This window comes from Hippichthys cyanospilos, chromosome 17 (genome assembly GCF_059441005.1).
Source record: "Hippichthys cyanospilos isolate Australia breed blue-spotted pipefish chromosome 17, RoL_Hcya_1.0, whole genome shotgun sequence".
Lineage (NCBI taxonomy): Eukaryota > Metazoa > Chordata > Actinopteri > Syngnathiformes > Syngnathidae > Hippichthys > Hippichthys cyanospilos.
Window position 1 is genome coordinate 5575616 of NC_142385.1, and position 27641 is coordinate 5603256.

The following is a 27641-nucleotide window of genomic DNA, read 5'->3' on the forward strand; positions in this document are numbered from 1 at the left end:
AGAACCCACAATAAGGTTATTCGAACTTTTGGTTTTTTTTTATAACTAATTGCAATATATAATGGCTTAACCAAGCCCCATAAAAACAGCATATGAAGGGTGTATGCTGATATTTTCCTGACCAAAGTTAACCTAGTTGTTCAATGAGCTATCGATAGAACTTTAAAACACATATAGAAGTATGTTGCAAGATGTTTTTTACATTTTGCTGCTTTTTTTTTTCAATCGCTAAATAGGACAACCGAAGTTTCAGTGAGCCGCGATACCTTGTGTGCAGCAAGTTGTAACACAAATGCACAAACCTCATCTTTGTCCATTAGAATCACCAGCAAAATCAACCCGAGAACTCCAAGGTAGGCTATACAGCAGTTGTTTGGAAACCTTTTTTATTATTTATTTTTTTCAATTCAATTAATTATATTTATTTTTTTAGCCAAGTAACCCTACCCACTGCGAATCATTTTCGGAGCTGGAAAAATAAATAAATAAATAAATACAATAAAAAAAGTGCTGTGACATCTGGGTCTGATTTGAAACATTCAAGTTTTTAGGCATATTTTATTCAGCAATGTATATTATGCAAAATCGGCTGTGTTATTTCTGGTTTACAGTATTTTGCAAAGGAATCACAATAATTAGCAGAAATATTTTGCTTTATCTTCCAAATTCATTTACTCTTAATTTGAAAATAAAAATGTCCTGTCACGGCATTTAAAAAGCACCACATTTGCATCGCCTGTGTCCTCGCTTGTAACCCTTGTTAAAATCTAGCATAGACACTAAAGTACCTTAATGAACCCCCAGCAGTATTGTGCATTGTTGTATATGGGGTGAGGGGGTGGCAATAGGGGCTTGGCAAATAAAAGAAAAAAACATTAAAAGTGACAACGACCTGCAGGAACTGTCATGATTAAGATTTGGACGGTGTTCACTAGTGGAGATGGAGAATAATAACCATTATTTGCTTCTCAAACACAGCATTTCAAAGACCTTACTGGGCTCTCTTGAAGAGTTACGCAAACAGAGTTCATCTCCCCCTGCACCCTTATTAGCTCGGATCCTCTAGACCAGCTGGATTAACATATCCAGCAGCGCTCAGGCCTTTCAGTAAGCACCCTCTCTCCACTTCACTATTTCCTAACCTGCAGGCTGATACAATGAGAGCCTAAGAGGGAGCTTGTTGGCAGCCAGATTTGCTGCGGTGATATTACCCTCCAGCTCGAAAGATAAAGTGTGTAGAGGGCTGATGCGAATGAAGCAATCAAACCCTGGTTCAATTCTGCTTTAAATGTTGAAAGAGAGATAGCATGACTGTGTGCATGCAATTTGTTTTTCAAAGTGATGCAAATGATTAAACACTTCCAAAAGAAATCAGTAATCACTCACTACCGTGGTTAGCAGGATAGGCAGCATGCAGGAGGCAGGCGGTAGAGCACTTTGAGCTGTGACATATCTTCAAGAAAGTACACACACGTATTGGAGGTCCTCTTCTTTTTTGACACTTATGTGACAAACTGTAATTGTGACCCTCAGATTTGTGGAACGATCATCTAGATTTAAGATTTGATTGATTGCTTTTCAGGGGGACTCAAAAAAATACCATATTCATAGAGACATATAAAGTATAAAGAAATAGATAATGTAATAAAAAACACCTCTTGGCATTGCTTTTAAATTTTTTCTTTGCTTTTTTTGAGTGTGCACCTTTCCACAGTGGATCGATAATTCACATCCTATTATTAAACACATTATCTGTCCAATTTTTGAATATATTAAAGTGATGAAAATTTTATTCTCGTAATGTATTCAATCTAATTGTAGCTTTCGTTTTAAGGAGTAAAATGACCACCGACTAAATGAATCAAAGCTTGAAAGGTTTTCTGGTAAGTTTTCTAATAATATTTGAAACATATTTAAAAATAAACTCACAATTTCTTGTTTGAGATGAGTGGTAACCATAGAATAAACAATATTTTTGCATTGATCATATATATGATATTTAATGTTTGAATCAATTTAATTTCTCCTGTTATTATTCGAACTGTATTGCCTTATTTTATATGGCAGACAGATTCATTTTTTGCAGCGATGACTCATCAAAGCAGGAGGAAAAAAAGCATTTTCTCACTTTGTTTATGCAGGAAATAAACAATATGACTGCCTCTGGAGTTCTCTATTCCTAAAATAAATGTTGTTATTTAAGTTTTTATTTAAGTTGTAATGCAAAGTTAGTTGAGCGCTAACAAACAGTGCAAACTTGTGGCTATAAAAGATGCTTTATTTTTTGGGGACAAGTACAGTATAATACCACATTTACCATTATTTGAAGTACTGTATAATTACTTGATTTTTCACTAGCCTGGCCTTATTATCGCCCAACTTGGGCTAACCTAAGGGCCAAAACATTCTCAAATATAAATATATATTTATTTTCAACCCCTCAAAAGGTTTAGTGGCATCAGACCCTATCCATACAAATCCTTTTTTGGGGGCAGCGGGAACCTCCGCCACCTTTATGAGAAAACATTGTGAAAATGCAATCATGGCAAATGCAACTACGCTGTAACCTTTTACATTTATGAACTTTAAATAAGAATATGTATTATATAATAATTACAGTATTATGACTTTTGAAGACTTAATGCATTATGGGACTCCATGCTAAGCCAATCATTGAAGTATTTGAAAGGCCTGCAAATGTCATAAGTTTGGGGTGGCTCATTTACTGCCATTCAAATTTGGAAATAATGTCAAATTTGTGATATTTCAATATGTCCAAATTTGACACTATTTCCAATTTGCCTGTCATGGACAAAATTTGACACCTACAGGGTGTACCTTTTGACCTCCCGCTTGCAAGCATTTAGAATGGATTGCATTTTGAAAGGCATCCTTTTTGACAATCCACGCAATAATTTATCCTCCTCCCTTTTTATGCTTTTACTTCGATATCACAACCCAAAACATCACGAAGCCCGAGTTGGGTCAAAATTTGGGATAAGAACCCACTGGCATGTTATTTGGTGACGACTATGATCCGCTATTATTACACAAAATATTCCTATCAGTTCTATTTATGCCTCTTATTACCCTAAATATTAACTAATTCAATGATGTTTAATTCAAACTGATCTTTGATGTCTTTAGCTGTCAATAGCAGTTAACACCACTTCAGATTACCATTGGCATCATAATTGCATGCATGATTTGCTCTGATTTCATGCATATTTTTTGGTTGGGGAGGGTGTTAATTTTTATTTTATTTCTTTGCAGTGGACCATCATGGTGTGGCACAAGAATGATATGTGACATATCAGCAAAGCCTCTGTAGGAATTGACACGGGGGGCAGGGAATTGAGGAAGGCACAGGGAAAAATGGGGGAGGGATGTTAGTAGAGTCAGGAAAGGGCAAGATAAGGGAGCTGCCATGCTTTACCGTACATACCCCTGCATCTACAGGCAGCTGAATAAGACTCAGTTGGGCATGCAAATCCTCCCGCTTGGTCACTTCCTACAGCGGAAGTGATTGGTGCAGCAACACAGGTGAGGGAGGAGCGCGTTAGAAGGGGGCGGAAAAAAAAAGCACAAAAGTGAGATGAGCCACCACAGTCGACAAGGGTAGACAGCAAGTTCAAGGAGATTCATTCAGCCTCGTCGAAACATTCTGAGGTCACCATGCGAAGAAACATGTCGCAGCCAATTTCCCGTCCAAGAGCAAAAATGAGCGGCGCGAGTCCATTAGTAGCCTCAATAACAGGGAAGCAAGAAGGTCAGAGAGTAACGGTGAAGTGGACAGCCATGGTCTGTGTTCCATTTGTTCAAAAATGCAGCCACATCATGATCCTGACATACAAAAATATGTTCGGACCTTTGCAGCACAGCGTTGCTTTTTTTCAATACATGCTTTTCGCACCCATGCATCATCTAATGCAGTCTTCAAGTGTGATTATATACAGTATAATTACATAAGACATTTGCACTCTTTGCAATGGATACTGCACACCACACTTTGTTATTGACTAACAGTAGGACAAGATATTTGGATACATAAAAACTGGTGATGTAATAAATTTTGGTACAAAATAAAATAAACAAGTATGAGAAAACCCCCGAAGCATTTCATATGTATTCCTTTGTGTCTTCGCTGCAGCGCTATACATTTCTCCTGCGTTGTCTCACCTCATTCAGTGGTTGGTTACCAGGCAACAGGAACACAAGGGAAGTTTGGCAGTTTAAAAATAATCTTTCAAAGAGTGATGTGAAGTTGAAAAAGGGAAGTACCGAAGACAAGCTAATAGAACTAAAGCGTCGGCATTCTGTTTGTTATGTGTGCCTCGTTTTCCACAGACAAGCAAATGTGCTTGTCAATGCACAGGAAGATTTTTGAGTCTTGTATAAAGTCCCACAAAACTTGAGGTTTGAATTCCATCAGAGAATGATACCAGTGATGCCACAGAGGAAAAATATCCCAAAGACCATAACCTGACATTGGAGGGAAGCAATAGTCCACTGATCAATATTTTTGAGTGACAATAAGACTAAAGAAAGAATAGAATGTACGTTGTATTATTTATCAAAAGTTATTATCTATCAAGAGCACTCATGGTATTGGTAGTTGGTATCTGCATCGGTGACCAATAAAAAGTGAGTACTTGTATTGGATTTGTTCTGAAAGTGCTATTGAACATCTCTACTAATAATAAATAATAACAGAGCTAGAGATAAATATTTGTAATATTTTTAGAGTAACTGGAACAATAATTGCACAAACAATTACTTTTGACTTCAAGATGAGTAATTAATCAAGTTATTTAGAAACAATAAAAAGGAGAAAATTTTACATTTATCAGGTTTTACAGTGGTGGAAAGAAACAGTTTGTCACCCCGCAAATGGTCATATTGTAGTTCTCAAATATAGTTTTACGATTTTGTTACAACAGCAGGGTCAGAGTCGTTATTTATTTTGTTTATATTTTGTGTATTTATTCTGTTTTACTGACAAAGTAGTGAATATTTATGCCCATAGGTACACAAATCATTTCGAATTATTATTAGTGAGAAAATTAATTTGACTAAATGGCAATGACTCGGGAGGTATAGGTAAGCAGTGAGAGTTGAGCAGAATTCAAAAAGGACAAAACTGTTGGAATTTTTGCAGGTGGTGAGATGTCTGCAGTACCCACTGCAGAGAGTGCAATATTAGTTCATTAAAGTTCATGTGGAAAATATGCTCATGGGTATATATATGTATATGTTCAACAGGATGACAAATTGAACAGATTCAGTTTAATAAATCACACACAACTACTCATGCCTTAAGACAGTATTGAATCAATAAATAATCCCATCTTTCCTGGAGGAAAAACACAGTATTAAAAACAAAACAAAAAACACAAAAAACACTATACCTCAGTTTGGAAGCCTTCAACCAAGATGGCCACCAGCAGGTTGAATAGAACGTAGTTGCCAAAAGTCATTAGGGCAATAAAGTAGAGAGCTGCTACTGGAGTTGTGGATGCCATGCCGTTATATAATACCTTGTTCCAGTCTTCTTGGGTTAAGATCTACAAAAGAGGAGGTGGTGAAGATAGAGGTAAAAGTATTGCACAATGAGTACAGCATGTGCGTGAACTAGAGATCTGCATATATATATATATATATATATATATATATATATATATATATATATATATATATATATATATATATATATATATATATATATATATATATATATATATATATATATTTGGGGGAATCATTTCTCACATTCATTATTTATAATATTATAGTATTTTTTTTGTTCAAACAATTTTCTAACAATGATCAGATTTAAAAAAAAAAGTTTTCTGCCTCTTATTATGTGAATTTGACATGATTTAATGATATGTGCCAAAAAATGGATTCACAAAGGAACCAAGATTCTCATTTTCTACGACTCAAAATCATTAAAAAGTGCCAGTGCGCATTATGAGGCAGACCCAACTAACCTAGCACGCATTGTAGCCTCCAACACTTAACATTCCCTTTTTTATACAATTATTTATATTTATTTAAGACATTCTGCATTGTGTTTTATCTACTTTTAAAGCCTAACTAAATCTACATTCAAACCATTATTTGCACCATTATTTCTAACAGGCTTGCCAATACAATGCTCTGTAGACACTAAAATACATAACATATTCCTTCAGCCGACATAACGTTGAATTATTAAAAATGACGATATTCATACTGACAAATGCTGTGCATTGGTTATGCAAGGGTAATGTATACATAATAAGGGCCCAGAGAAGGGTTGTATTCTAAGAGACATGACACAAGAGGAAAGCCTGCTTGATCCATGTAACATACTTGGAAATGGAAATCAGTTGAACATGAAGAAAAGGCTGATTGCCCTGTCAGTGCGGTTAAGGAGGTCGGGGAGAAAAGAATACCTTTTATTTATTCATGGAAGATGCTCTTTGACGCCTTGTAATCGGACTATTTCAATCAGCAGAAGTGAGATAAAAAAAAAAAAAATGTTTATTTGCCTGAAGTCACTTCAGCATGTTTTGATATACCAATATATATATATATATATATATATATATATATATATATATATATATATATATATATATATATATATATATATATATATATATTGTTTCTAGCTGGTTTGGGCTTAGCATCACCTTCTGTGGTTGATGTACTTTAACACGTATTGATTGTGCTGTAGAATGAAGCTATAATGTGTAATGGTAGCTGTCTACAGACAGCCAGTTTGTGATCATTCTACTTTGAAGAATAAAAAACATATTCCTTCTGGTGTCAGTTTTCATGATATTATCCATTCTGGGATGGAGATTTTTTTCCCTACAACTATAGTTAAAAATTTAACAATTTTCATTGGTCAAACTCATTTTATGTCCATGGATGCCAACTCCACCTACAGTAAGCTTGCATTTTGAAGTTAAGTGCTTACATTGGCTACTAGGTAACTTTCATGAGCTAATAATAGGTTACAAAAAGACCCAGTTGCCACTCTTGTTAAATACCGCATGAACAAAATGTTTGGAATATATCTTTGAGTGACTGTGGTTTCGTGTAAAACAGAGATTTTAATAAATTGCCAATTACAGTATATGAACTCGTTTGCTGACTCAAGCTACATAAAAAGTCTGAGAGCCCCGTTTGCTTTTGCTACTTGGGCCATATGGCTGAGTGCTTAAGTCAAGGTCTGGTGGCCTTTATGGTGGTCTGGGATTGAATCTTGTTCAAGTCCCTGTCAAGAGACCGCTGTTGTGTTTGCATTCTCAAATTTTGCCATCTTAAATATTGTCTGATTAGTTTAAACACGGTAATAGCCTTGGTAATGTGTCATCTAGACTTTTTTTTATGCATTGGGCGTCCAACTTTTGTAAATTGGAAAACACCATCAATCAATCGCATCCTAAACCGGACACCAATTGGCTGTCATTGTGTTTGGCATTACTTGATAGGAACTTATTGTGGGTAGGAGAGCAGAATGAAGAGAATGATGATATGTAAGTCTAATTAAAAAAAAAAATCCCCAATGGCACCTTTGATAAATTTAGAGTGATACTGTATGCATTCTTTCAGAAGCAGCTCCTTTAACCAACCACATAAATGCAAAGCACCCAGTTGCGTGCACAGCCACAGCAAAGCTATTCGTCAAACCAAATTCGAGAACACTCTACGTTCGAGCAAGTCTATGACAGACAGGATGCAAGATTTTTTATTTTGTTAATTTTGAAATATTCAGCAATTGCTACGGTAAAACAGCACCGGATCCTGATGGTCGAAACTAAAAGTTTGTACTGAGGACTCGGTATCAAATGCAGAAAATGGTAATTGGATGGTAATTATAATGGAGTTATAATTGCATATGTGAAAGAAAAAAAAATGAATGAAGACACTTTCTGTTGTCTTTTATCTGCCACTGTCGCAAAATGAATCTATATAAATAAAAAAAATCAGTTTGAGGATTTTTCTGTATTGTTTTTAGGTGACAACACACACAAAAAAAACAAACAAACAAAAAAAAACTACAATGGAATACCCACGTTAAGAAATGGTTTCCACTCACTTGGAATACAGTCACAATGGCCCACAGAAGAGAGTCAAAGTTTTTCCTGTCCGGCAGGGTGTCTCCATCTCGCTCTGAGCCAAATTTGCAACCAAACAGATGCATCCCCAGAATGCTGAGGGGAAGGATGAATGGTGACAAACAAGAGAGAATGGAGTGATCGTTAACGTCAAAGAAAAACAACTGCAGTCACTTCGGATAAAAATCAACATGGGGAACACAATGCTTTTTCATTATTTAGCTAGTACCGACTGAAAAGAAATGATGATCACACTGTTTAGCTAATAGTCATCTGGTTGTCAGTGTTTAATGAGATGCAGATATGTTCAGCACCACGGAGAGCGCTGTAAAAGACAACCTCTTAACTGGCTGTAGTGGAACCCTTAAGTGAAATGATGAGGTTGCATTATTCATTGTTTGACAAAAACAATTTGGAAAAAATAAGCCTATATGATTGTAAGCTGTCTTTAAGTATTGTTTATCAGATATCGTGGGAGCACTGATGTAAAGAATCATATTCTTTGATGGCCCTATATGCATAGAACATTATTGAAATTTGTGTCTGGTCAAATTTGTATCGGTATACCCGAAGAAGAAATGATTATTTTTGGTTGATCATTTGAATGCAACAATGTTTCTTTGAAACTATTAAACCACAATGATGAGCAAAGATAGTAATAGACTGTTCTTTCTACTTAGTATAGACATCACTCACAACCACTCCGTGTTTACCTGAAAATGAAGATAAAGAGCATGAGCAACATGCAGAAGGTGGCCACATTGTCCATGGTCTTCATTAGCACCACCAATTGCCTCTGCAGGGCCGGCATGAATCGGACCAACTTCAGCACCCTCATCAGTCGGAAAGTCCTCAGCACAGATAAACCTCCACCTTGCTGACCCACAATTTCCCATACACTGTTTAAGAGTGACACAGCAATATACATTAGAAGCATGTCTGATTCAACTTGTAAATAAACATTGTCATTTTATATTATGTGATTACTGTATGGACTGTGTTGGATGTGTGACTTTAAGAGGCGTGGCCTAGTGAATGAATGAGCTGGAGTCGTGTTAGGCAGCGTTGGCAAATATTCTCAATTTTTAGTCGTAGTTAAAACATAAAAGTCAGCTCATAGAACATTGTTCATTAGTTTTTTTTTTTTGTTTTGTTTTTCAAATCATATTTTTATTTGGGGCCAGAATTCATAATGCAGCATCAATCTCAACAATTCCAAAGTGACAATTCTTAAAAATATTTTCTAATATTAAAGGTTATGCTTTCGTTTTGGGTTTTTTTTAACATAAAAATTCTAAATTAAAAAAAGTCCACTTTTCCAATGAGTTTCTGCTAGATTAAACCCTGTCCTCAAACAACCTGAATGACACACCAGTTTGGTGGCACAAGTGACAGAATGAGATTGCTATAGGCCATCTGTTGCTTCATGCTGAATAACGTTATTTCTAGCCAAAAACTATGGGGTAATGTAAACAAAACAACATGAGGTGTGTGTTAGAAGATTTTGTTTTTGAAATTGAAGAGTTTAGGTAGGAGTTTGGAATGGGATAAAAAGAAAAAGAGCCAAATGCAATGTTTACCAGAACAATGTATTATACGTATATTGATTGCTCCGAAACGGACTCATATTTTTAGAAACAACTACCAGTTTCATTTTACTGGGAAACAAATACTTGAAGAGGACTTGTTAGAAAAATCCAAGTAATCAGTCTGGACACTATAGGTCAATTAATGCCTTTTAACTAATACATGCTTGCATTCATTACATTAGCTAGTATAATGGTTGAACCAACCTGATGACCACAATGATGCCATCAAAAATATTGTAGGGGTTCTTAATATACCCAAAAGGTCCATAGACTAATACTTTTAACAGCATCTCGAGGGAGAAGAGGCTGGTGAACACAATATTGCTGATCTCCAAGGCATTAGTCAGTTCATCGGGCTGCAGGGACAAGAAAGAAAGAGATGAATATTACTTTACTTTCGACAATTTGTTGGCAAAACCTAGAAAATGAGCAAACATTTAGGACAGCACTCAAAAAGTGTGCTCAAAAAGTGTGCATATATATATATATATATATATATATATATATATATATATATATATATATATATATATATATATATATATATATATATATATATATATATATATATATATATATATATATAAATCTGCTAAATCACAGATGCAAAGAAAGGACAGACATAAAATGACAATAATGCAAAATATGTCTTTCCCTGCATACACTGCACACAATCAGCCTTTGTCTCACAGACAAACAGACATGTTCCAATCACAAGCTGCAGCAGAATGAGCCTAGGATGTCTGGTTGGGGATCCTCAGAGAATAGAGCTGTCAGTCACAACAAGATCAAACAACTGGCATGTGTGTGTTTTCTGTGCTATAGAGAATTTAAAAAAAAAAAAGAGCGAGAGAGAGTAAGAGGAAGCAGACAGAAATGAGAGCCAAGCAATAAAAGGCAAGGCACATCCAAACACGAGACAGTATGTAAATCAGACCTTTATCGCCAGTTTGGGCTATTATGGGAGAGGAGAAAAGAGCCAAATGCTCTTATGCGTCTGTGGACTGTGTAACATCCCAGACAAGCGCCCTGATGCTTTTCATCTTCATCCAATAAACAGTTTACACAATTCAAACATGGTGTCATTTGCACACATTACGCAGACGTGAAAAAAAGGATGGAAGGTGTTGAAGGAGTGATCTATGTTGTTGGCATAGCCCCCATTTAAGCATTTAAGCAAAATGTTCCTTCCTGAGTACATTTCAGCTTGAGCATCCCAGTGTATATGAATGTATCCCCAAGCTGAAAGAGGCAGTAATGTAATGTAAAGTAAACACGGCCTACTGTCATCATATCTGTCTAGGTGGGCTGCTACTAATCACTGGACACCATGAATGTGTAAGCACCATTTTTCAAAACTAGCATGTAGATACACATAAAAAGAACAGCAATTAATACTACAGTCAGCATCGTCAGCATGATGAACACAGAGATGAACTTTAAGACAGCATTATTGCAATAGTTTAGAGGTAAGAAGTATCTGAAATAAATTGGCGCTGAATACAAGTGGTGAGCAATTTGTGGAATGTGTTTGGTTGAAAAACTCACAGTGCCAACATAAAACAATCTAGCATCTACAAAAAAACTTTAGTGAGCATGTCTGGACAAGACATTGCACAGTATTAACTCATAACTCCCTTGAGATCTAAATGTAACAAAAGGGCCTGGGGCAGAGAAAATAAACCCGCAATGAGGCTTAATATCGCATCGTTTGAGTCTTTCAGAATTAACCCAACTCAATCTGTCTAAGAGTCACTCACACCCTCCATATTTTTAAGGGCATGAAGAACAATAATCATTGATTGAAGGATGCTTCATCTACTTTTAAAGGGAAAATGGTCTTTATAATAAAATGTTCAATGCCACTCCAGTAGTCTAAACATAACAGTTTGATTACTATTAGAATTTTGGTATATGGATTAAGGAGCAAAATAACAAATAATAATAAAAATTTTAAGCCATCACAAAAGGCAACCATTTTGCCACTTGTTATCGCCTAACATCACAGTTGCTTAAACCCTGGGGGAAATTATGACCTGATTTTTGAGGGAAAGTGTGCAAAAAAAAAATCTAGGAGGCAAAATAATTGCATAGATTGTCAAAATATGACGACTTTCGATATGCGATGCTGCCTTCCTTTCTAAACGCTTGCAAACGGCGGGTTGAGAGGTACACTTATAGTTGTCAAATTTAGCACGTCAGGCTCATTTACTACCATTCAAAACTAAAATATTGTCATTTTTGGATATGTTGAAAACCCAATGTTTTGGAATGCATTTCCCCCGAATTTTGCATTAACCCTTTCAACAGCAACATGCAAACAGGGCGAAATAGAAATCTTTGTGTTGACACCCCAAAACCCCCGGGTGGCGCTAGCGGCCAGCTTATGACATTTCAATGTCTTTCAATGACTGATGATTGGGTTAGCCTGGACTCCCATAGTACAGAAGTCTTCAAAAGGCATAATACACTGATTATGACATTAGGACGTAGGTTCCCCCCCCCCCCCCCCCCCCCAAAAAAAAAAAAAAGTATATATGTATGGATATGGCTGATGCCACTGAACATTTTGAGGGGTTGAAACTAAATATACCGTATATTTTTATTTATCTTATTTGATATCTTATTTGATTTATTTTTGTAAGAATTGGAGGAACCAGAATTGAACCCACCAAATTCAAACAGTGTCCAACCCTAACAATGATCAATCACGACTCACCTAATTTACATATTTGGTCATGTGATGTTTGCAAGCTGAGCCATGTTTGGTTAGTACCCGATCCCTTTTTGATGCAATTTTCAGTCAACGAATAAACTGTGGATTTTAATTTTGTTTTGCGAGTCTTGTCATGATGTCTTGCCAGCTTCCCAGTAATGTGCAATGGCAAAGGCATTTCAGTAATCATTTGTAAAAGCCAAGTCAAGTTTATTTGTACAGCCCTGAATCAAGTGCTCTTTGTAGACAATTTTTGTCACCATTATAAAGCTGGTATGGTATGAAGATGTGGATCTTTTCCGAGAAGGTCATTCATAACGGGCAACAAATTTGGTCAAGCTGTGGCCTGGAGTTTTGTATTTTTTGGCAACAACTTTCCTGCCATACGCCGCTCCGATGGTATGATAAATGTAGAGCTATTACATGTCTCAACTTGCTTTTGCTTCAAACTGCAAAAGAAATTACATCAGAAACGGAAGTGCTGACTTCCTTAGCTATTGCCAGAGTAAATGTCAGGGTCTAAAAATGGACGGCAAAGATTATCAAGGATACATGAAAAATTGACAACGCAAAAATGATTTTTAACTGCCAAAGCAAGCCAATAAATGTGTACTTTTCTTTAAATGTGTTAGTAAGTTGTATAACCAGAAATCAGTGTGATCATGATGAGAGAAAATGTTAACCATAACAATCTGATAATGGTTGAATTGCACTCCAGACTTTTTTCAGATCAAACGTCATATTCAGAAATGATCAATTTTTCCAATGCAATGCATGGTGCTTAAGCTCAAATGCTGTTTCTTGTTTAAACTGAGCCAAATAATTGTTTTACAGTAGCTGGTGTTTGTCAAATTGCCAGACTTTGTTGTAACAACACATTTAAGAATGGCCTCTTCAATTACAATTACAAATTACAATTAAAAAAACGGAACAACAACATCAATTCCCATGAAGTTGGGATGTTGTGTTAAATGTTAATAATAACAGAAAAAACTGCCTTGCAATGATTTTCGAATACGAATATCTCGATTGCAAAAAGATTTATTAACAAAAAGCGCAGGCACTGCGTAGAACCAAAAAAAAAAAACATTCAAAGTACAACAGAAATACTATCTAGGATTAAGTACAACTAAAAGAGACGAAGCATAAAATGAGTCTTTGCAAAGAGGGGAGCAGGGCCAAACAGAAGAACGGCACAAAGTAAAAACTCAAATATTCACAAAAAAAAAAAAAAAACTCGGACTAGAAAAGTACAAAGATCAAAATTCGGAATAGTATAAGCTGCAATCACGGCATGGAAGAACACACAAATGGGACAAATGGGAGTTAGTTGTGTGACCAATAATGAAGCTCCCCACTACTGCAGACAGCAGAAAAACAGTAAGGCGGAGACATAACAATAAATGTTAGTAACTAAAGACATGTATGTAGAATTCTTCTGTTCTGGGTCTTCGTTTATGCATTTGAACTCCAGATTTTTCATATCATAATGTGCCACAAATTCTCAATTGGAGACAGGTCTAGACTACAGACTGGCTAGTCTAATACACTCACTCTTTTTCTATAAAGCTACTTTGTTATAACAATGTGGCTTGGCATTATTTTGCTGAAATAAACAAGGACATCCCTGGAAAAAAACGTTGCTTGGATGGCAGCATGTGTTGCTCCAAAACCTTGATGTACCTTTCAGCTTTGATGGCGCTATCCCATTCCATTACAGATGCTGGCTTTTGAACTTTGCGCAAGTAATAATTTGGATGGTCTTTCTCCACGTTTGCCACAGAGTCCATGATTTCCCAAACCAATTTGAAATGTGGACTCATTTCACCATTGCACACTTTTTCACTCTATATCTGTCCATTTCAAATCAATTCAGGCCCAAAGAATGCGCCTGCATTTCTGGATGTTGTTGATGTATGGCTTTCGCTTTGCATGGCAAAGTCGTAACTTACACCTGTAGATGTAGCGATAGACTATGTTAAGGGTTTTCTGATGTGTTTCTGAGCCGGCACAGTAATTGCAGAAGGTCACAGGCATTCGGTGTTGGTTTTCTGCCTTGACGCTTACACATTGAAAGTTCTCCACATTTTCGAAATCTTTTGATGATATTATGGTGTGCATCAGAGGTTCCCAACCACTGATCTGTGGCCTGCAACCGGTCCGTGGATTAACTGGTTTTAATTCAAGTTAGAAAGATATCTTGTTTTGAAAAGGGGCCTGCTTCTCTTGGATTTGTTTCAGTCACTTGAGCCCCAACATTTCACTCACAAATAAATTAAATGATTAAGAAACAGATGTCTGGCCCAGTCAAGAGACATGTGACAAGCCTACAACTTCAAAAAAAAAAAAAAAAAAGCTTTTGAGAGGCAATACCAGGAGTCCTATTTAAAATAGTAATTACTTTTCGGGGTAAGGACTTTTAGCGCTACTTTGTAGCCAAAAAGGACCCACAAAGTGACAAGTAATGGATTCTCTACGATTTTATTACCGAACCAGATGAGCTACAATGAAAATCTCAAGCATTGACTGGTCCATGGTGATAAAAAGGTTGGGGACTACTGGTCTAAATGATGGAATCCCTAAATTCCTTGCAATTAAACCTTGAGAAACACTGTTGGACTAATTTTTGTGGTGATCCTCACCCCATTTTTGATTGTGATGGACTGAGCCTTTTGGGAACGCCTCTTTTATTCCCATATCATGACAATCACCTGTGGAATATTCCCAAAAGGTGTTCTTTGAGGATATATCAACCTTCCTTGTCTTTAAGTCCCCCTGCACTGGCTTTTTTGAAACCTGTTGCAGACATCCGTTTTCACATTTGTAAATTTTTGCACAAAAACAATAAGGTTTATCCTTTTAAACATGAAATATCTTTCCTTTTTAATGTATTCATCTGAATACAGGTTGAAGGAATTTTGGATATCATAGCACTCTGTTTTTATTTCCATTTTTAACAACATCCCAACTTCATTGGAGTCAGGGTTGTATGTGAATAAGTCTCCTCCTGCAAAGATAGTTCAGTTTCAAATAACTAAAGTTGAAATACATGATTTCTTTCAATGTCTGGCTCCAACCTAAAAAAGGCAATAATCTGCCCACATAATCCACAGCTTCTGCCATTGAAGCCCATTTGCGGAGAATCAAACAGTATCTGTTTCATCTAACCACTTTCTCATTGTCTGTCTTTTGAAATTGATCTGGGTTCACAGACACATCTATCTGATTTATCCATCTGCTTTATTTAATCCTTTTACCTGAAAGCAGTGGCCATAAATACTTCAAAAGAACTGAACTTCAAAGCGTAAACAAATGGAGGTCGATTTAGATGTTTGCATTGTTTTATATTAATGTTCTGAACTGAAATTCGTGCTCTTGTATCAGATATGTATTTCTGCGTATCTGATGAACAGGTATCACTGAAAAAGCTTTACACCGGTATCTATGCATATGAACACAGAATACTCACACCTCAATAATAGATGTGGTTACTATGCCAAAACAAGAAACAAGAAGTACAACCTTTATGAGCTGAGACTTGGACTGCAACAATCTGGCCATGAGACTGATCATTATTTTTTCTCCCCACTGTTTCTGCTCTGCAATCATTTTATCTTGTATAGTACACATTCCTCAGACATCATGCATGATTCCTGCAGAGCGCAAGACAATAAAACACTTTCATAGATGTATTATTGTGATGGCTTGTTTCAAGTTTACAATTATCAAAGGAAATGTATTTCTTAATTCAATAATGGCAAGTGACGTACGAGTACTAGCAAGGGAGAGATTAATACCTACACGTTAAGAGTGTGTAAGTGGGAAACTTGCTCTTGCTTTTCTAATTGCCTCCTTCAATGTCCGTTTCCTGGGTAATGAGGCTACAGGAACATTAGGAGGTAAAGTGTGCTTGATGAGGAATAGCGTAATCTGGTTAGCGCTAATGTAATGCCACCTAATCTGATGTGATATAATCCAAATGGAATGCCGCACTCAAGACCGCTAATGACGCAGCACTGTGCTTGGTGAGTGTGTTAGTTTAATCAAGTGGGTGTGTTTGCTGTATCGGAAGTAATTTGAAGCTTGATACGAAGGGGGATGTACTCTTTGTGATTATTTGTTGATTTGGGCGTTTTTTTTATGGAAACATTTAGATTTCAAAAGCTTAGAATTCAAAAGCTATGCAATGAGATTCTCAAATGGTTTACACACTCACACACACAAAAAATAAAATAAAATACTTGGCTCTCCTAGTCCGTACCACCATCATGACTGTTAGGATATAGTCAAATGGCCGAAATGTTCATCAAACACAAAGCATTTTTATTAGAGGCCACTTTAAAAATTAATACTGTGCTTAACTCATTCACTGCCAGCCCATAAAAAAAGGCTCAGTATAGGATTTTAAAAAAACTAAACTGATACTAAACTGATATTAGAATTCCATTGAACTACATTACACATTAAAGTTAGATATGAAAAAAACACTTACATTAATAAATGTTTAAACTTAAAAATTCTAAAAGATTAACTGCAAATGTAGTACACATCAAATTTAAACACCACTGAAATGCACTTACCAAATCCACTGTAATGGATTAAAAAACAGAAAAAAGGTAAACGACTGTACAATATCGAACAATATCATTTGCAATGTTTAGTTTAGTTTCCTTTTGTTTCAGTTTAGGGATCATTGTCTCAATTGGTTGATGTAATAATATTTACTGCGGCTATTTCATTTATTCACACATTTCATTTCATTTTTGCCCAATATCATTTTGTTCGTGTGCGTGTGTGTGTGTGTGCGTGTGTGTGTGTGTGTGTGTGTGTGCGTGTGTGCGTGTGTGTTTTTCAGCAAAAGTATTTAACAATTTAGAAGTACACTACTGTAAATATTGTTCATGAAGTTTGTCATTCTTAGTGGTGAAATAACATTCCATTTCTCATAGACAAACTACAAAAAATGCACACAGCACTGGTGATTTTTTTTTCTTTCTACTATAACCCTGTCAGATTAACGTAAAAATTAATTCCCCTCGTGATCATGGTTTGGGGGGGAAAAAAAAACAAACAAAAAAAACAACTGCGGGTCATTTGCATGACACAGAACCTACTACCTTCCAAACAGATGGTTTCAACTCGTACTACTACTGGAAGTTAAGTGTACTGCAATTTTTTAGTCTGACTGAAAGATATCAGGGGGCAAATGACTGGTTTCAATCATGAAAAAAAAAAGAATATGTCTGGTCTACATCAAAAAGCAACAACAACAACAACAATATCAAACTTGTACGAAGGAAGAAAGCAGAAAATAAAAGTCGGGTTCAAGTAATACTTCTCTGCATACAGTAAATTCAATTTACCACATACCCATCTCCAGCCATAAAAAAAAACAAAAAAAAAACAAGAACTTGCAAAGTAATGGCAGACTGTGATTTGAAATCTCAGTGAATCAAGAAATAACTGAACGCATCTTGTTCACTCCAGTGATCCTGTCATTGGAATTTCTCAGTCTTCAGGCAGGGAAATGCCTTCTTTCAAGATTCAGACTAGGAGCTAGTGTAACTCACTGAAACATGTATCTTCAGAAATGTGTCGTTCTTCCGACTATGACAGGTATGCAAGTAAGCTACAAATGAATTGCATGGTGCAAGCAGGGAAAATGTCTATCTTTCGAGCATCAAAAAAGGAGAAAACGAATTTAACATCAACAGATATGCCAATCACAGGGCACGCAAAGACAAAGAAACATACACTCTCACAAACAAACCTGGGAACATTTTAGATGCCCAATCATGTATTTGAAATGCGAGAGGAAATCAGAACACATCAGAGGAAACTCACGCAGGCACAGGAAGAACATGCAAACTTCATATAGAAAGGCTGGAGCTGGAACTGAACTTACCACTTCTGGATTTTTTCAAATACGGTAATACCTCAAAATACGGTCACTTTAGTACAGTTTTTTTTTTCATTTCACGAAAATTACTAAACATACTAAAGACACAAAATGAAATAAAACAAAACTTGAAATCTCAAAATTCCCATTTGAGATAAACGCAACGTGAGATTCCAATGCCTGCTAATATGGCTGCTATTTGAGGAGTGCATATTATTGCACTTCTCAGAAACTTACTACAGAAGGCTTGAACACTATGAGGATGAGGAGAATGAAACCCAAGATATGACGACAACACCTCAAACGAAGGAAATATCTTCATATCATAATTCTTTTTTTCTGATGTTTCCTCTCCTCCTCTTCTGCCAAACTGCCTCACTTGAAAGGCATTGTATCGTAATATTTAATGTGGTGCTTTTGAAGCGCCCGAAATTATTTACATGTAAAACACAGTTCATAATATGAAAATAAAAATCATGATACGAAAGCCACATTAGAGCAGATTGATTAAAAAAAAAAAGAAATAGTACAAAAATAAGGCGTTTCAAAATCGATACATGATATAATGGAAATAGAGCGTCATTTTGCTAATATATTGTGTGTGTGTATATATATATATATATATATATATATATATATATATATATATATATATATATATATATATATATATATATATATATATATATATATATATAGAGTTAGGTAGATATAGATATAGATATGTGTGTGTGGGTGCGTGGGTGTGTGTGTGTCAAATTAGAGAGATTGAGACCTTCCCAAGTAAATTGACTGTTGGGTTACGCCGCATAGCTGGCACACGCACAATGATTCCATCATCTCCACCGTAAATGGCAATGCTCTTAAACAGCCTGAAGATAAAGCAGACACCCTCTCCGAACATGTCCAAGCCGTCTGCCTCCACTCTTCTTCCCATAATCTCCCTTCCATCCCTTCACCTCCAAGTCCTTACACTCTGTCATCCCTATCCAACACTCCATTTAATCATCTTTTTATCCAGAGACCCAAGCCCCCCCACACTCTTCATCTCAGTGTCGCATTTCCATTCTATGCACTCACCTAGTTTGCTAGCCCCATACGGAGTGGATGCGCGTTTATGAGAAAGGAAGCAGACAACGGGAGCTCTGTTGTGTGTCATCAACAGGGAAAGTTCAGGCGCTGGTGCTTCATACACGGATAACCTGCTGGGGAACATGTCTGCGTTTGAAGGATGCTGGATTCCCAGCATCTCCATTTATTATGAACCATCCAATCAGAAGGCTAATTCATATTTCTGGGATCACATTTGTATTGTAAAATGTAGTTGTCTAGACATCGTACTGAGAAAGATGTTTTTTTTCTAACAGTTATTATATAGGGTAAGATAAGTCTATTTATTCTATAGGGGATCATGGTCAGATGGGATGTTTCACAAAGGTGTTTCCTTCATGGAAAAAAAAAAAACTTGATAAACTAATATTATATCAGTTACTAATACTATATCAGTTACATATCACATATATGTCAGTATGCAATATTATTGAGGCTCAAACATTTAATTGTTGGTTACTTTTAAATAAAAAAAATAGAAACTTTCTATTGCAAACATTTTCGTTAATTTGCACCCTGGAATTGAAGGTGAAATGCAACATCTTCAATGTGTCTTGGATATTTTTTAAAATTAAGGAGTGTATTAAGATTAGGTTCTTTTGAATTTTGTAGGGTCTGCCTTTGAAAAACAACAAACAGAAATTAACGTAGACTTGAATTTGAACTTGAAATCTGCATTCCATTACTACATCAAACTTTCATCATGGTGGTGCAAACATTGCACAGTATATTTAAATTATTATTTGAGTAGACATGATATGGTGTGTCTGTGAACTCTATGAACTGGAAATGGCTTACCATAGAATACGCAGCAATGTCCCTGCTATTACAACACACGGGATATGATGGGACATGATATATGGGGATTAACGGCACACTCAACAAGAAATGTCAAATAAGTATAAATAATTTTACAGTTGCCGTATATTTTGAAGGACGATTATGGTTAAGAGTCAGGAATGGTGACGTTTGTTGCTGAGGTCGAAACTGTTAAAACAATAAACTTTCACTTGAAATAGAAATTGTTGTAGAGAGTTTTTGTTCTAAACATTGTGTTTTGCAGTTTGTTGAATGAAGTCAATTCATTTATACAATAAGGTTGGTTGACGTGAAGATTGGATGTGCAATTTAATGTGATAAGACAGTGAAAGATTAAAACCCCCTGCACTAATGATAATAAAGACAAATGTCTGTCTCTCTGCTAAATTAACAACCTTTTTCTGTTGGACATGCCCTTTTTGGTTTTTAACGTGCACAAATCCTCATTACGTATCACATGATGTATTATGCATTATATAATCCTTGCCAACAAACATATTGATCCACCCTAATAGAGATTTTGCGCCTGAAGCCAAATTCACTCAGTTATAATTCACTTTTTGACTGTGTTATAAAGTTGACAAATCTCATTATTAATTCCGTCTTAGGGTGTTTGCTTGAGGTTTCATCACAATGAGTGAAAGTGTGATCATGGCCATGCATGTAGATGAGCATTTTGTATGGAAATGTACTCTCATAAGAGGACAGGAGTTCAGAATTTGGAAGGATCAAGTGTCTTCAGACAAAACACATTTCTGTTTTGCCATGACATTTACTATATAAATATATATATATATATATATATATATATATATATATATATATATATATATATATATATATATATATATATATATATATATATATGTGTATATATATATATATATATATATATATATATATATATATATATATATATATATATATATATATATATATATATATATATATATATATATATATATATATATAATTTGCCCTGAGGTGTGATTGTGAATGTGAGAGGCTGTTTGTCTCTTTGAGTCCTGTGATTGGCTGGCAAACAGTCCAGGGTGTCCCTAGCCTACTGTCCAAGCCAGCAATCCTAGGGAGGATATATAAATATTTTTGATCCACATAATATGAAAGTTGCATCCCAAAAATGTTAAAGTTGCATCCAAACGATTTTAAAGTGACCAACATATGATGCATTAAATCATTGCGCAAAGCTTCTCTCCAACAAGATGGAGTTGTAAAGTGCACTTAAGCAAAACCATGATAGTAATTTTGGCTGCATGATCCTTATGCAAAGCAAACCCAAAAGTTTTTTTCTCTCATGTGGACAAAATTACATAGAAAAACTGAGGTTTGGCAATCTTTCATTTTAAAGGATGTCAGTGGGCTAACAACCAATGATATGTTTCTGGGTAAAGTTTTAAAATATGTGTCTGGAGACTCACCAAAAAATAAAAAAAACATTTGAGAAAGAGTATAGGGGAAGTAACTGAGATGCACATGGAATCAAAAGAGCCATGACAACAAAAGTAAGTAAGAAAAAGCAGCTGATAGAATCGACGTATGATGAGGAAAGGCAAAAGAAGCAAGTAGAAAAATAAGGCAGAAAACTGGACGTGGAGATGAGACGGCTATAAAACCTCCTGTGGTTGTGCTGAGGATGTTGCCATCTGGCAATGTTTATAAGCATTGGGTTAGGGACCGAAAGTAACCCCATATAACCTGAACACGTTTGAATCTCCTAAAAGCACCCCATACAAATAAACAATACTTGTGTGGTATACCATCCAGCTAATCTATGGAGCAATTCTATTGACTACACAAACTACAGTACTGTAGTGTTGGCAAAAAAATATCTGGGAGAGTACAAACGCCACAAAGACAGGCCAAAACTAAGATTCAAACCGCAATCTCAGCAGTGCTAACCGCTAGCTACTAACTGGTGATCACTTCCAAGCTTTTGGTTAGAAATCTCTAACAACTTAAGAGCTTTGTTAGACCTATCTGAATCTTGCCCATGAAAACTGCTATGTTGATATTGTCCAACCTCCAAAGTCAAGTGCCCCATATGTCAATAGTTTTGGGGAAAATACGCTTATAAATTTGCAAAATATATCATGAGAAATTGTTGTCATACAGAGAACCATGATCAGGGCTGTAGCCAGAAATTTCATGCAATAAAATTAGTATTACATAAATTATCCTGTAACTATTCCAATATTATTAATAAATAGCAAGAACACAGGGGCCTAAAAACTGTTGGCATGCAAAATAAAGCGGAAAATAACATGTACCAATATATTCCCCTTGGTAGAGCTGGCCAAAATGTCGGCCAGAATGACTAGGGGTAGCCTTGGCCACCATGTAGCATCGCCTCTGCTCCTAACGTGAGGTCTCAGTTTAGCCTGTGTATGTTTAACAATGGTCTTTTTTTCCCCTTGTAAATACCAAAAGAGAATACGTACCCCATTTGCTATCATTGTAATACAAGTATGCTTTTGCATCTTAATTTGCATCATAATTTCCAGTAGCTACTTGTTTGCAGGCGGTCCTTTGTTTACTATGGCCCCAACATACAAAGTATCACCGTGCTTATTACCGTGGCGAGTCATGTTACGTGAATTGAAACCAAATTAAAATGTAATACTTATTATCGTCATCAAAAACCTAAAGGGAAAGTGTGTAAGATTGACTGTTTTTTTTTTTTATTTAAAGGAATAAATTAAATGAATGTAAATTCCAAAAAATTGCAAATGACAACCAGTATGTTTTAAATATAGTCATAGGTCTAGTTATCATTACATTATATTACATGTACGGCCATGTTTGTTATAGGTACGGACAATGGTAAATGCAACCTCCTGCACCTCCTGCTGTCTGTAATGAAAAACGGTCTAAATTATAACAAACATGGCCGCCTCCGGAGAAGTTCCACCCCCCACGTAATATAATTTAATGATAACTAGACCTATGGTTATATTTAAAACATACTCTTGGTCATTAAGAACATATTCAGTTACACATTTTTGAAATTTACAGTCATTTACTTAATTCCTTTTTAAGAAAAAAGGTCTGAATCTTACACATTGTCCCTCTAAAGGGTAAGTCAAGTTGACTTAATATATCTTAATATATTTTACTCTCCCCCACATTGTGAATGATATTGTGTTTGTAGAATATGGATTTAATAGCAAAATACGTCTCAGGAGACAGCTATCTTGCCATTTGTTGTCAACTGAAAATGAATAGTACCTCTGGGCTCATCTTGTGAATGTCATATGACCAAACCCAGTCACTGGCAAGCCATGGTTTGTCGTTCCTTGAGTCCTTGGGCACTGTGATGTCATTTTCAATTTGCAACATTTGGCAACATGGCCCCAATTTCTTGGTAAACACATTTTTGTACGCATTTATTATTGCTGTTTTGATATTTAGACAGAACATATTATTGTAAGAACATTTTAGACATAACTTCCTCATTAACACTAAATATATATATATATATATATATATATATATATATATATATATATTTTTTTTTTTTTTTTTTTCTAATCAGCTGTTAGAGAACCCATAGGGCACTTACATTTTTAAGAACTAAAGTTAAACTATTAGTAACCCAATGTCACAATGACCTTTTAGTCTACACAAATATAAGCAGATACAGTATGTTTGTAAAAGATAAAAGTTGAAAAGTGTTACATTATGTTACATTTTGGACTCAAATAAATTATCATCTCGTCATACATTCTCCTTCCTTCCATTTTCTCTCCCACATGGCTGCAATTATGCTGGTGTAAATAAACAAGTCCAGAGAGAGACATCAGGAATTCCAGTTGGACTCGTGGGAGCAGTGCAGCTTACACAATCACACAGAGGGACAAAAAACATACATAGCTCTTTAACTTGAACTCATCATTGGCTACATTAGCTGTAGCCCCACTTGTTGACAACCAATTTGACTGGGGTGAAGATTACAAATTTTAATCGCGACAGCTGTATTTAAAGGGGTAGTGTGTAAGATTTAGAGAGTTTTAGACAGGTGCTAAATTTACCATTGTCCGTAGCTAGAACAAAAATGGACGCCTCCGGAAAAGTGCCATCCCCCATGTAATATAATTTAATGATAACTAGACCTATGCTTATATTTAAAACATACTGGTGGTCATTAAAAACACATTTTTTTTAAATGTTCAATCATTTAATGTATTCCTTTTAAATGCAAAATGGTCAAAATCTCACACACTGTCCCTTAAAAATATGGTGACACTCACCTGTTCATGATACTCGATCCCCATGCTGAGGGTATTGATTAGGATGGCAATCATGATCCCACGTCCAAAGTACTTGCTATCAACAATCTTCCTGAACGTATCACACACCAACCTCCAGAAGTGCACGACTTTTCCAGCTGTTTTACCCAGCCTGAAGGGCTTTTTCTTGGGCTGCCGGCTATCCCGTCTTTCCCTGCGGCGTGTGTCCTGGCTAAATTCATAGACGCCGTCGCTGTCAGAGTCCCCAGGTGTCTCAGTGCCACCCTCCGACTCGTTAGCGAGGGCCTTTGCGCAATAAGGGCAACTTTCGGGGTCCATTGTCAAGCCTGCCATGTCCATGGCGCTGCTCATGGTGCTGAGGTCACGAGCCGACAGCTGGCAAGAGGGCTGGGCTGCAGCTGAGCGAGGGAGCAAAAAAAAAAAAAAAACTGTGATAAATAGCATGCATCAAGTGTTTAATAAAAAAAATTAAAAAATGTCAAAACAAATAAAGGAATCTGCTGAGAAGAATAACAATTGTGGATGCTTGCGTGTGTGTCAGAGGGAGTGTTTTCAACGGTGATGAGCAATGCGTGAGTTTCGTCTCCGCAGACCGTGCTGCAGCCTGCGTGGCGGGTAGCCAGTGTTTCCACCGTCTGCATAACCTGAGCGGCTCTGGCCTGACTTTTGCTGAGCACACTGCCTTTTAGAACTTGGCTAGAAGCAGACAAGTCAGTTGCCAGCTACAACATGAAGCATTAACATTTGACTGTAATTAGAATGTTTTCTCTCTCCCTCGTGTGGAAAAATAATTCCGGAGGGTATTCCAGTGTGAGGCTTAATCACAACACATTTATGTCTGATTCTAATAGGTGATCGCATGAAAAGAAGATTTTGAGTGGAGGTATGTCATTTGTTTTGCTTCATCTGACAAAAACTCAGAATAAATCAGCCATGTTATTCTCACACTTCATAACATTCTCCTATTTTTACCACAACTAACCGTGAAAGCACGCAAGTGCAACGCAAAAGATTCTGGTTTGATCAATGATGGCTTGTTTATGAGTTAAAAGTATTACCTAAAAACAACATTTTGTTTTGAAATGTGTGAAGTTTTATGCATTTTTTTGCATAAATAAGCAGATAGAGGAACTGAATTTTTCACTTAAAATCTTAAGATTTCTTTCAGAGCTTTTACCATGATGGCTTACTCAACAGGTGTGCTCCAGGAAATGATTCATTTTCATTTTATTGGACTGAAATATTTAATCATAACAAGTAATGTATCATTGGTCGAGAGCAGCGGTTCTCAAATGGGGGTACTAGTACCCCTTGAAGGAACTTCAGGGGGTACTCAAAATTTAGCAAAAATCCTTTAAAAATAGTAATTGAATCAATTAAATATTTCGGGAAATTATAGGTTAGTAAAAAAAAAGTATTAATAAAATATGTATTTATAATTATTTCTTTTTGACACATAATGTTGATTTTTCTTTGTGAACAAATATTTATTAATAATTAAGCTAATGAATTACTTTTGTGAACAGATTTCCTCTGTAACCCTAAAAGAGGATGCTTTACATTTAATACTTTTCTGTGGACAAATATGTATTTATAATTTTATTTTTTATTTATTATTTTTATTATTTTTATTATTTTTATTTTATATAAGTTTATTTTTCAGAACAGTTCTGACACTTTATATTGATTATTTTTTGTGGAAACATGTTTATTAATAATTAATTAATTTCTTTTTTTTATAACAGATTTCTTCTATGATCCAAAAGATGACACTTAAAGTTAATTATTCGTCGAAGATTTAAGACCTAGTTAACATGACAATACAGAAGGAATCAGAGCACCTAAAAGGAGACATTCTCTCTTCCTCTTTTTTGTTTTTTAATTAAAAATGTAAATCAAAACAGATGCATCTTCATTTTATTTTTTTAATAAAAACAAACTTTGGTGCATAGTGTCACTATTAAAAATACACTTCCAAGTGTCAAAACCACGCGTGTTTATGTTAAGCAGTGTGATGGATATTTACAAAAGGGCACTATTAAAGTAACTTGTAACCTAGCGTAGTTTTTAAACCAAGTAATCAGGAAATAAACGAAATACTTTTTTCAAGCAAGTAATCTGTAAACTAACTAAGAAAGACTTGTACAATTACTGTTGCTATTTTTAGTTGGTATCAGTCGGCGAAGCACTTCAATGGCAATGTCGAATGGGGGCAGTTCAAGTAACTTGAAAAACGCCGAGAGAAATGATTTACCTGAGGCAAAGTGAGTGTCCGCCAGGCTCCGCCGCCTTCTCCCATAGGACATGGGTGGGATGTTGAGGTTGATATTTGTTAGGGTACTGGTTGCCACACTCCCTCGCCTTGACTCTGCTAGAGCTCTGGCCTGAAGAGTGGGGTAATTCTTAGGACCAGGAGCAGCAAATGGCACAGAGTTCCTCTTCATTGCCCTAGATGTGGATGCTGAAGTAAAGGAGAATGGACCTGGAGTTGGCCACAGGTTTGTGGTTGAGGGTGTACAACAAAGTGTGTCTCGATTGAGTACACCAAGGGTTGAGTGCGAATCAACAAAACCCGCTAGATTGGTATCGGAGGTTGCAGTAATGACTGAGTGAGGCGGTGGGACTAAAGTACGGTTTCCACCACAGGTTCCTCCTATGTTATTGTTATGAGAAGATGGGTCAAAATCCTGACTTTCCAGACACCTGACGTTTCCCCCGGCTCTCACACTGCCATTCCCAAGATGGTAATGGTAGTGAGGGTGAGGGTGTGCCATATGGTAAACAGACAATGACCCCTGCCTTGAGGACTTCCTCCTCCTCCTCTGGCTCTGCCTTTGTTGGGGTTCCACTGGAGGTGGAGAGGCGGCAATGTTGAATCCAGCACGTCGAGCTAAGAACCTGCAGATGTGGGCCACTTGTTTCGCTCCCTTACGAACTACATGAACGAGGTATTTGAGGAGCTCATCGTAGCAGGATCCTGGCTCAGAGAGAGACGCCAAGGTGCTGGCGTTGGACATAAAGCGTACCCTCTGCTCCTTCATCAGCTGACTCTCTCTCTGCTTGGTTTCTGAGAACTGAGTTGCAATGACTACCAGGCAGAGATTGATCATGAAGAAAGAGCCAATCTAG

General features: G+C 36.2%; 1 protein-coding gene across 1 annotated transcript in view; it reads right to left on the minus strand.

Annotated features, from left to right (window-relative positions):
- Positions 1-27641, minus strand: part of cacna1g (calcium voltage-gated channel subunit alpha1 G) — a 129790-nt gene that overhangs the window by 58889 nt on the left and 43260 nt on the right. Inside the window, exons 7-13 of the mRNA XM_088439178.1 lie at positions 26767-27637; positions 24513-24910; positions 9905-10056; positions 8825-9010; positions 8093-8207; positions 5409-5564; positions 3446-3511 (exon numbers count right to left, since the gene is read on the minus strand). Coding sequence (XP_088295304.1) covers positions 3446-3511; positions 5409-5564; positions 8093-8207; positions 8825-9010; positions 9905-10056; positions 24513-24910; positions 26767-27637 — 1944 coding nt within the window. The remainder of the gene's footprint in view (positions 1-3445; positions 3512-5408; positions 5565-8092; positions 8208-8824; positions 9011-9904; positions 10057-24512; positions 24911-26766; positions 27638-27641) is intronic.